Below are 12,012 nucleotides of genomic sequence, written 5' to 3'. Positions count from 1 at the left end.
AATTTTTATCAGATTTTGTTGAAACTTGAAATGTAAGTTTATAACTCAAAGATCTTGGTTCCTTTCGATATTTGCGCATATCGAATTGTCATTTCCTGAATTATGGCCCTTGATTGTAGGAAAAATCACTTTCGTTTTAGCTTGTTTTCTATCCATCTCTCAAAAATGTGGGCGTATCCTGCCTGGCAGCTGCTGGTTATCTGATTTTATTAACCATGCAAATCACTGTTACACCCTAATGCCAGTTGAGTTCAAATTTTCGATTTTTATGAAACTTAAAAGATATGTTTCTTTTCATATCGACGCATGACGGTAACATCCTGGATTATTGAATTTTTTTTATTTAATTTTAAAAACTGTTCAAATATGTCACCATTACACCCTAGTGCTGGTTGAATTCAAATTTCATGAATATCGGAAAGAAAAAGTCTGACAAAATGACTGCTTGCTCCTTGAACGCAAATAAGGAAAGAAAAGTAATGCGAAGTTTGTGGACCCTTTAGAGGTCACAATTTTTGTCAGATTTTGATGAATTTTTCATCGGATTTTAAAAAACGTTCAAATATATCACCGTTATACCCTAATGCCAGTTGAGTTTAAATTCAGATTTGATGAAAAGTAAAGGATATGTTTATATCCTAAAGATCTTTTTTTGATTTTGATGCATGACCGTAACATCCTGGATTATTGACCCTTATTGCAAGAAAATCGCTTTTTTGGCTTGTTCTCTGTCATCTCTTGCAAAATGTGTGCATATTTTGCATGGCAACTGCTTGTTTACCGTTTATTAAAATACACAAATCCGTAGGGTAAATTCAAGTAGATTGGTTGACACGCGTCAAGTGCAGATATTTAGTCTGCTTTAATGTTTTGGAATTGATTAGGCCTACTGTAATGCTTGAAACGATAGGGCATCAGGGAATCAATCATCACTTCATTGCAATTCTGAATTAATGTATTTTTACAGGGAATTCTATCATTAAGTCAGTTATTTGAGACTTTACTGCAAACACATGAAGCTGAACTGTTTTATCATCTTAAATCTGTAAATTGCCAACCGTGAGTATAAATTTTTTCTCCATCAAGTTCTTATATATGATAGGAATCATCCATAGTTTTTAAGACCTTTATATGGGCCTATATTTCAGTATGGAATTTACAATAAATAAAAACAGGCAACACAAACCAATTAGTACAGACGGCTTGATGGGATTACTCTGCTTTTAACTGAGGTAAATTGTAGATGTTCATTACGTGAATGTCTGGACGGGGTTTGATGATTAACATTATCCAGCAATGAGCTATTTGCAGGGGTCAAAATTTGTGAAATTGGAACGTAGGCATTTTTTTCAAAAAATATGCCACAGTAATTCCTTCTTCACTAAGGCAATTTTGTCACTAAGACATTTTTTTTTAAACTGGGAAACTTTGATTGATAAAGATTATGAATAATAAATAAACTATAAGTACAATGTTTTAATGTTTTCATTTATAATGTCTATTCAGACATATCATCATTAGAGAAAATCAATGGGCTGTTAGGCGGAACTGGTTCAATAGATAATGTGTTTACACCAGGGATGCAATTTCAAAATTTTGCATGTCGGACATTTTTTGGGGGGTAAACTGAGTCTAGAATTAGGTCACCACAAACACCCTTAAAGAAACATTCCCACGTACAAACTGGGTGATTTAATGGTATATATGGACTAAAAACATATTCAAACTAATTAATTTGTCATAATTTTGCTTCAAATCCTTCTCAAACATTGTAATTGCGAAGGAATGCCCTGCTATAAAAATTCGATCAAACCAGGTTATGTTTCTGTCATGTGACTTACTTCTCTTGGAAGTCAGAGGAGAATTCATTGCATACATAAGACGATGTTGTCTTTAATCGCTTACTATTTATCATAAATATTGAATCCTAATAAAATTCTCGGATTATCCACTACCCGCGTCTTTTTCCGTCATTTTTATCTCAGAAAGTGTTGTACGTCTAACTTGTACATCAAGCGCTCAATGTTCGCGTGTGACCTTTGACATCATGCATGCAGAAATTCCTAATCGTCGGGCTGTCGATTAGGGGAACCCTTACATTTTTGTCCTGTATACGCTCCATGAGTGTTTTTCGGGGAATCCAGTATTTTTCTAGTAAGATTGGATATCTCTACTTTCCATATATACCAAAATTGCTATACTTTTATTGGAAATAACAACCCAATAAATACTTTTCTGGGAACACATCTTTAAATTGTTTAGGGCTTTAAAACTACATTGGTCCATATCAATATCGTAATATGATTCTGTATTATTTCTTCAAAATCAGAAGGCCTAAAACTTCTTGCATGTCCACAAATCTGCTTTGGCTCAGCAATTCTATAATCCATATTAAAATTCTAAAATATCCGTAATAAATTGATTATCAAAACACGACTTCACACCTGTGTATGACACTATATTACATTACCTCGTGCGGCTAACATGTAATGCCTCCCTGGAATCCCTTTCTTACATTTATGTTAAAAATAACATTATATATGAAATATTATCCCGACCTAATTATTTGATTTGGTCAAATTTTATAGTATATTATTCATAGCCTTTATTTCTGAAAATTGTTTTGGACTTTTTAAATGATTAAATACACAAGACAACAAGCTGTGTGCATTTCCATTCCAGCTGCCAGCATGTGATGTTACGGTAGAATTACGTCAGATGACTTGGGGGATACATGTTTTATTTATTTAGATATAGATACTTCATAATGCTATAAACTAGTGTCAAACAGATGAAAACAGATATAGATGGTGTGAAATCATTGTTATAAAATTGGCTGCTATTTGACTTCCAACTATCAAAGTAACCATAGAATGAACGAAATGTAAACAGTTAGCCCGGGAGCCCAGTGAGATTTAATCAAAATATTGAGTCCAAAAAGTTTGAGGTCTACAACCACTAGATCATTTTGGAAAGCCAAGTCTTCAGTTTTGTAACCTGTGCATATACCAGGCAGTGCTCCCCCTAACCCTCCCATATTTAATAGGATTTAAAATTCAATGTCCATCGAAAATTTTCTTGCAAAGGTTTCATACTTAACACTAAGAAACAGAATGCATGACTTAAGAGGATACAACGTTGGATTTGATTAAATTGTCTTGTCTGTGATTATTTTTCTTTCTAACACCATTTCACTGCACAAAATGACTGCTTAAGAACATGAAATGCTGTACTAATGCTACTTAAGAGCTAATTAATTAGCACTCATTTGTGACCATAATTAAAATTTAGTGTCCATAGTAGTCTGGAGGCTGTGTGTGTGTGTGGTGGGGGGGGGGGGTCCATCAAATGGGCACTAAACCAGACCAAACTTTTCTAGAGTAAAATTTTGCGTAGAATGCGATACCAAGTGGTAATCAGTCCGCCGTTGGGGCTTTTTCGAGGTATTCGGGGTCAAAGGTCAAATGAGTTCATTTGCACTGAAAGTGAATGCCCAGTCATTCTTGTATTATGAAAAGAAGCTGAAAATGATCGAAAGTAATCACACTTTCAATAAAAATGTAAACTTGCCAAATTCACCTTTGTTCTTTGTGACCCCAGAGGTCAAAAGGTCACCTTTTCCGTTTTAGCACTAGGAAGATTTAAAGTAATAAATGTCAGCGTAAAATATAAAAACTAAAGCGAAACCTGTTCTAATTAATAATTGGAACATTTAAAATTTATCTTTAGGTAGTCTTTTATTAGCACCGAACTTTTACTTTGGAACGTCGAAAATGATCTTGCATAACAGAACCAAAATGCTTCGGAACCTGTTTCTAAAATACGTAAAAACTGTTAAATCAAAATCTCTCCGAATTAGTTTTACAACGAATGCTATACATAATGATACTAGTTTTCTGAACAAACAATTGAATAGGTATAGATAATCAAAATCTCTCCGAATTAGTTTTACAACGAATGCTATACATAATGGTACTAGTTTTCTGAACAAACAATTGAATAGGTATAGATAAGCAGTTTGCTTGCTTGATGCAGTACAAAAAAATGAATGTGCAATAATTTACACTGAGAAATAGTTATGGTGTGATCTGTTTTTATACGCCCACATTTTCATGTGGACGTATTATGCCGTCGCCCCTGTCTGTCCAGACTTCCGTCAGTCCACAATTTGTTTACGGACACTCTACAGGTCACAATTTTTATCGAATTTCAACGAAACTTGAAATATAGGTTTATCTCCCTAAAATCTTGGTTCCTTTCGATATTGGCATGTATCGGACCGTAACTTCATGGCCCCTGATTGTACGAAAAGTCACGTTTTTATCTGATTTAAAAAAACATATTAGTATATCACCGTTACACCCTAAGGATGATGGAGTTCGAATTTCGTGAAAATCGGACCAAAACTGACAGACAAAATGGCCACCACTCGTTCTCAAATGGCGTAAAAATATGGTTGAGGACTCTCTAGAGGGCTCAATTTAATTTTCTTCTGATTTTGATGAAACTTAAAATGTAAGTTTATAACCCAAAGATCTTGGTTCCTTTCAATATTCGCGCATATCGGACTTTAACTTCCTGAATTATGGCCCTTGATTGTACGAAAAATCGTGTTTTTAACTTGTGGACCCTATAGCATTCATAATTTTTATCCGATTTAAAAAACGTTTGAATATATCATCGTTACACCCAAAGGATGGTTGAGTTCGAATTGCGTAAAAATCGGACCAAGACTGACAGACAAAATGACCGCCCCTCGCACTCAAATAGCGTAAAAACATGGGATATCAATGTTGTGGACCCTCTAGAGGTCACAATTTTCTTCTGATTTTGATGAAACTTGAAATGTAGGTTTATAATCCAAAGATCTTGGTTCCTTTCGATATTCGCACATATCTGATAGTACCTACCTGAATTATGGCCCCTGATTGTACGAAAAATTGCATTTTTAGCTTGAGGTCCCTCTAGATGTGACATTTATTATCCGATTTAAAAAAACCGTTCAAATATATCACTGTTACACCGTAATTTTGGTTGAGTTCCAATTTCATGAAAATTGGACCAAAATTGCCGGAGAAGATGGCCATCCCTCGTACGCAATTAGTGTAAACATCTGATATCAAAGTTGTGGACCCTCTAGAGGTCACAATTTTGATCTGATCTTGATGAAACTTAAAATGCATGTTTATAACCCAAAGATCTTGGTTCCTTTCGATGTTCAGGCATATCGGGTAGTGACTTCATGAATTATGGCCCCTGATTGTATGAAAAATCATGTTTTTAGTTTGTTGTAGAGGTCACAATTTTTATCCGATTTAAAAAAAAAACATGTGAATATATCACCATTAGACACTAAGATCTTGGTTTCTTTTGATAATCGCGGATATCCGAACGTGACTTCCTGGATTATGGGTCCAGATTGTTCAAAAAATCGCATTTTTAGCTTGCAGAGTCTCTAGAGGTCACAATTTTTTTTTCCAATTTTCAAAACCGCTTAAATATTTCACCATTCTACCATAATGAAGGTTGAATTCGAAAATGAAACTGCCCAACAAAATGGCCGCTCATTGTACACCAATCCGATTCTGATGAAACTTAAAATATATCTTTATATCCCAAAGATCTCAGTCCCTTTTGATATTTGCGCATTTCAGACCATAACTTTCTGGATTATTATCCCTGACTGTACAAAAAATCCTGTTTCTTTTTAGCTTGTTCTCTATCCATCTCTTGCAAAATGTGGGCGTATCCTGCTTGGCAGCCCCTGGTTGCCATATATAAATCTAGCTAAGAAATGAAGTATAAATATGGATCTTTACCTGTAATCTGGAACATTTCGTCAGATCTCAAATTTGGATATGTCCCAGAATAACAATTTACGGCATGTGTATACTATCTATTTTTTTGTTATGAACATTTTAATTTTCACGTCTTGAAATTAGTACGCAAAACCTAACCCATTCCCCATTCTTAGCGGGAGACTGCTTGTCACCTCTTAAATAAAACCACATAAAAACAAACCAATATTAATATTCATTTAACTGTTGTTGGTAGTCTTGACAATAAACAAAGATCAGAATACAACCTGTATTTTTCTTTTAATTTTGAAAGGTTCTTAAAATCTTTGTTGAATTGCTTAAAGGAGCTAAATCACTAATATTTGAGACCTAGAAATTGACACAAATGGGTCACAACGCTCTTTTAGTTATCAAGCACCTGTTTTATGGAATAATCTACTAATTAGTTTAAGATGTTGTACATCTCTATATATTTTTTTAAAAAAACAACTTAAAACACATTTATTTAATCAGGCTTTTAACTGACTCTGTATACAATCGTTAACATGCCCATAATCTTGTTGTTTATGTGTGATTTACATTGTCACTTTGTAAAGTGCCTCTGAACATGTTATATGAAAGGGTGCACTATAAATATGCTGTAATAATAATAATAATAATAATAATAATATGAATGGATATAAACTGATTTTCATTCAATCGTTTCAGTTTTTACTCTAATTTCATATCAGTTATGTTCGGCGAAATATGCCAGAAGTCTCAATCGAATGACAATCTCTAGCATCTGGTTATTCCAGTCTACTCCGATTGTATTTATTTATTTATTTTATTCGTACATTAGTGTACACTTCTTTACAATATTTACAATATATATATAAATACATTTAGTCAAGGCATAAGTAAGTAATTATTTCATTAAGATCTTTTTTATGTGAGTAAATTTCGTGCGACTCACGCATATTTATCATATCTACAATTTGACCAGCTCTTTTGAGATCCGACTGATTTACATTGGTATTATCCCATTTATTTATTATGTTTAAAAGTTTATTTGCTTTTATACTATATAAATCGTATCTAGTGACACCATATCTGTTACAGACATAACTAATGTTATTACAAGTATTGGAAGAACTTCCATGTAAGGCATGACGGGCACATATCTTAATACATTCATTATTATTTTGAATTGAACTAATAAACTGTTTTTCAAATCGTTTATGAAGCTGAGCTTCTATTAATTGCGCATGCTCTCCAGAGAAGAATATGACGTCACCGTTTTACATGACTTGTGGAATATGTCCAGCCTTGTTCTTTGAGTCCCTTGTTACAATTGGGGCTGAAACGCATTATGGTACACGATTCGTGCACCAATGGTAAAATGTTTATTTTGTCTTAAATATTGGATATCAGAAGCCCATCTTTTCCTGGTAAGATCACAATATCAATGTTGATTTAAATTGACAAATAATTTGTGTTTTCAATGTCGACGACTTTGGATGATATCGAGTTAGAGACTTAGCTACTTTAAGACGAGAGTTGCTAAGTTATAAAATTAACTAATTCTGATTTTAATCTTAATTCAACCCTTATCCATGTTTTGGAAGTTCCCTATTTCCAGTATAGAAAGTAGATTTGAAAAATTTACTTAAGTGTCGAGATGACTTTAATCCTTCATGTTCGAGTTCTGCCATGCCTCACAACAAATTGCTGGAAATAAATTAATGAAGATCATGCCCTCGTCTAATATTTTTGGCAACGAGGCATCCATTTTCTATAAAATGAATAAATCTGACGAATGTCTTAAAAAATCTTTCTCCTGATAACTTGCATATTCCTGAAGCAATGGCCCGAGAAATCCCACTCTGGTCATTGCTGGATAGGCTTCTGATACTTGAGCTTTTGAGAGAGTGTGTCTATTCTTCCCATTCAAACAAATCTAACTCAAACACGTACAGCAACATGACAGCCCTTCGTTTAAAACTTTGGACAGTGATTTAAGGTATTAAAAACGGTGAAAGTATTGTTCGTCTCCAAACATTATTGTTTACATTGTATCCATTTTTATAACCTTGTTTGTCACGCAATTAGTTTTGCTGCAATATTCTGCAATGCACTGGTTAATTGGTTGGAATAAAATTGTGAGTCATGACGTAACGTCATGTAAACATATTTAGTCTAATTTGGAGCTCTGTTTAAAGCGTAATGATATTGTTATGCAGTTAGCTATTGGTTGTTAATCGGACTATTTACCAGTCATAATTTGGAACAGAAATTTGCTTCCATTAGAGCAGTGTTAAGTAGAATTAGATCTAATCAAACGAAACACTGCAAGGAGTATGGATAACCTGATAAATTATATGATGTACAAATAATGAGATTTTTTAAAACAGAAGATTATTAGAAATAACAGAATAAAACAATTTGAGTAATCAGGGTTTATGATTTTAGATTAGACTTTAAGTAATTATATATCTTATTCATGTCTACTGTCTCCACTGGCATCATCCAATAAAGTGAACACATCTGCACTGGTTACCTTAATTTGTCATCCAATCGTATGAAATTGATAGGCATTATTTCAATGCAATTTCCGTTATTTACATCTAAAGTGAGAGAGAGGGAGGATTTAACTCCTCTCGCACAAACTAGGTAATTTCGGGACTAACACATGGTTCAATTTTATTTCAATAATTCACTTGTGCGTAGGAATCTTTAGCAGAGGGAGGGAACCGAAGGACCCGGAGAAAAGGTGACCCAAATACCAATAAAAATTCGAAAATAAATGCTCGGAGACATGAGTCTGAGATTCAATCAATTCTCGAAGCAGAATGGTTAGCATGTGCGCATGGTATCATAGGTTGTCATTGAGTCAACTGGCATAGTTTAGATTCCCTGGTTGTACATGACAAGGAGTAGGGTTGCATGTCCAACCTTGTGGACAGTTAGTGTCGACTGGACGTTAAACCCCATTTCTCTCTATTTCTCAGTCGGTCGGTCTGTGGAACTCTACGGGTCACAATTTTTATCTGATTTGATGAAACTTGAAATGTAAGTTTATCTCCCAGTGTTGTCGGTTCCTTTCGATATTTGCGCATATCTTACTGAAACTTCCTGGATTATGGCCCCCTGATTGTACAAAAATCAAGTTTTTAGGTTGTGGCCACACTAGAGGTCCCAATTTTGATCCGATTTTGATGCAACTTGAAATATATGTTTACCCAAAGATCTTGATTCCTTTCAATATTCACGCATATCGGACCGTAACTTCCTGGATTATGGCCCCTGATAGTACAAAAAATCACGTTTTTAGCTTGTGGTCCCTCTAGAGGTCACAATTTTTATCCAATTTAAAAAAAACGTTCGAATATCACCGTTACACCATAATGACAGTTGAGATTGAATTTCGTGAAAATCGGACAGTTTCTGACAGACAAAATGGCCAATCCCTGTAGGCAGATATTGTAAAAATATGTAATAACAATGTTGCAGACCCTCTAGGTCACAATTTTTGTTGGATTTCTATGAAACTAAAAATATATTTTTATATCCCAAAGATCTCAGTCCCTTTCGATATTCACACATTTCAGACCTTAAATTCCTGTGGGATTTTAATGAAACTTATAATATATGTTAATATCCCAAAGATCTTGGTTCATTTCGATACGAAAAATCACATTTTTAGCATGGGGATCCTCTAGAGGTCACAATTTTTATCCGATTTTAAAAAATGTTCCATTATATTGTGAGTTCAAATTTTGTTTTGTTTTTTGATTATGTTAAATATCCAGTTTAGTTAAATCCATAATGCATTTATAATTGTCATTTTTGGTGTTGGGCCAAAGTCCAACTTCAGTAAGAATATTCCTAAGATAGTATTTTTTACAGGTAAAAGCAATATTATTGTTAACCTTATCAACAGGCGTTAAAACAAGGCTGTCTTAAGTAGCAAGGCATTCAGCTGCAGATGTATTGTTGTTTAGAACCTTGGGTCTTGGGATTTGTTTTATATACTTGATTCTCTTTGACAAGAGATCAAAAACCGTGTTTTTCTATTCTCCAAAAGATTCTAGAGGTGCACGAAATTTATCAGACCAAATACATTCCCTGATTTGAGATTTTAGATTTTTATGTAACTTTTTGAATTTAGTTTTACTTGGTTGTTCTCGAAATTGTGGTCCAAAGTGGAAAAGGTTTTTAAGATTTTTATCTTTAACAATATCAAAGTTTCCTGTCAGTATATGGTCATGAAACTTATCTTTAAAAGAAGAGTTGGCGCATTGTCATGTTGTATTATCGTAATTCTCAATAAAATCATGCAAGTTAAGGTTTTCAATAGTTTCATGGTAGTTAAATATTTTATTACAAATTGCGGGTAAAATTTGTATACTACTGTGGGTGAAATTTTATGAATAGTATCTGGTATAGATTTAATTACTATCAGTCTCTAAAGATTCTGTTCAATCCAATGTCTTGTATATGTTGATCTGTAAAAAGGATTTTACATAACATATCAGGTTTTTTCTTTCATACTTTATGAGGTTGCATTGAATGCATAGGTAAAAATTTACTATTTATCAAATCGTTTATAACATCGTAATATTGAGGATTGAGGACACAAATTTTTTTAGCTGTTGATTTTTTCAAAGAGTGTACAATTTGAGGACACAAAGTTTTTTAGCTGTTGATATTTATACACCCACAATTTCATGTGGATGTATATGGTCGTCGCCCCTGTCCTTCTGTATGTCCAGACGTCGGTCTGGCCGTCCACAATTGTTTGTGGACTCTCTACAGGTCACAATTCTTATCCGATTTTGACGAAACTTGAAATATAGGTTTATCCCCAGAAGATCTCATCTGCTTTCGATATTGGCATGTATCAGATCGAAACTTCATGGATTATGGCCCCTGATTGTACGAAAAGTCACGTTTTTAGCTTGTGGACCCTATAGAGGTCACAATTTTGAACCGATTTTGATGAAACTTGACATGCATGTTTATAACCCAAAGATCTTGGTTCCTTTCGATATTTGCGCTCATCGGAACCTAACTTCCTGAATTATGGCCCCTGATTGCACGAAAAATCGCCTTTATTAGCTTGTGGTCCCTCTGGAGGTCACAATTATTACCCGATTTAAAAAAACGTTTGATTATATCACAGTTGCACCGTAATGAAGGTTCAGTTCGAATTTCGTGAAAATTGGATCAAAATTGCTGGATAAAATGGCCACCGTTTGTACGCGAATAGTGTAAAAATATGGTATATCAAGGTTGTGGACTCTGTAGAGGTCACAATATTAATTTAATTTTGATGAAACTTGAAATGCATGTTTATAACCGAAAGATCTCGGTTCCTTTTGATATTTGCGCATATCGGATCGTAACTTTCTGAATTATGGCCCCTGATTGTCCGAAAAATAGCCTTTTTTAGCTTGTGGTCCCTATGGAGGTCACAATTATTATCCCATTTAATAAATCGTTCGAATATATCACTGTTACACCGTAATTTTGGTTGAGTTCGAATTTCGTGAAAATCGGACCATAACTGCAGGACAAAATGGCCGCCCCTCGTACACAATTAGCTTAAAAATATGGTATATCAATGTTGTGGACCCTCTAGAGGTCACAATTTTCTTCTGATTTTGATGAAACTTGAAATATAAGTATATAACCCAAAGATCTTGGTACCTTTCTATATCCGCGCGTATCGGATCGTAACTTCCTGAATTATGGCCCTTGATTGAACAAAAAATCACGTTTTTAGCTTGTTGTCTTGATTTTTATCTGATTTAAAAAAAATGTGTGAATATAACACCATTACATACTAAGATCTTGGATCCTTTTGATAATCGTGAATACCCAGACTTAACTTCCTGATTATGGCTCCTGATTGTTCGTAAAATGGCATTTGTAGCTTGCAGATTCTCTAGAGGTAAAAAAAAAATTTTCCGATTTTAAAAACCGTTTAAATATTTCACCATTCCACCATAATGAAGGTTGAATTTGAATTTCAGGAAAATCGAAATGAAACTGCCCAACAAAATGGCCGCTCTTTATACGCAAATTGTGTAAAAGTATGCAATACAAAGGTTGTCGACCCCCTAGAGGTCACAATTTTTATCCGATTCTGATAAAACATATCTTTATATCCCAAAGACCTCAGTCTCTTTTTATATTTGCGCATTTCAGACCATAACTTTCTGGATTATTG

The 12,012-nt window shown here is 34.1% G+C and overlaps 1 protein-coding gene across 7 annotated transcripts in view; it reads left to right on the top strand.

Moving 5' to 3' along the window:
* LOC126829637 (TBC1 domain family member 19) overlaps positions 1-12,012 on the top strand; it is a 140,286-nt gene that overhangs the window by 111,472 nt on the left and 16,802 nt on the right. For 6 of the 7 annotated variants that reach the window (XM_050559628.1, XM_050559629.1, XM_050559627.2 and 3 more), the window contains exon 15: positions 968-1,059. In XM_050559628.1, the coding sequence (XP_050415585.1) occupies positions 968-1,059 (92 nt within the window). Of the gene's footprint in view, positions 1-967; positions 1,060-1,148; positions 1,309-12,012 lie in introns of those variants that run through there. The other variant, XM_050559633.2, reaches the window with a different exon arrangement.

Source organism: Patella vulgata, chromosome 8, assembly GCF_932274485.2.
Source record: "Patella vulgata chromosome 8, xgPatVulg1.2, whole genome shotgun sequence".
NCBI lineage: Eukaryota > Metazoa > Mollusca > Gastropoda > Patellidae > Patella > Patella vulgata.
Note: the sequence above shows the minus strand (reverse complement) of the source record. Positions and strands in the feature narration are given on the sequence as shown.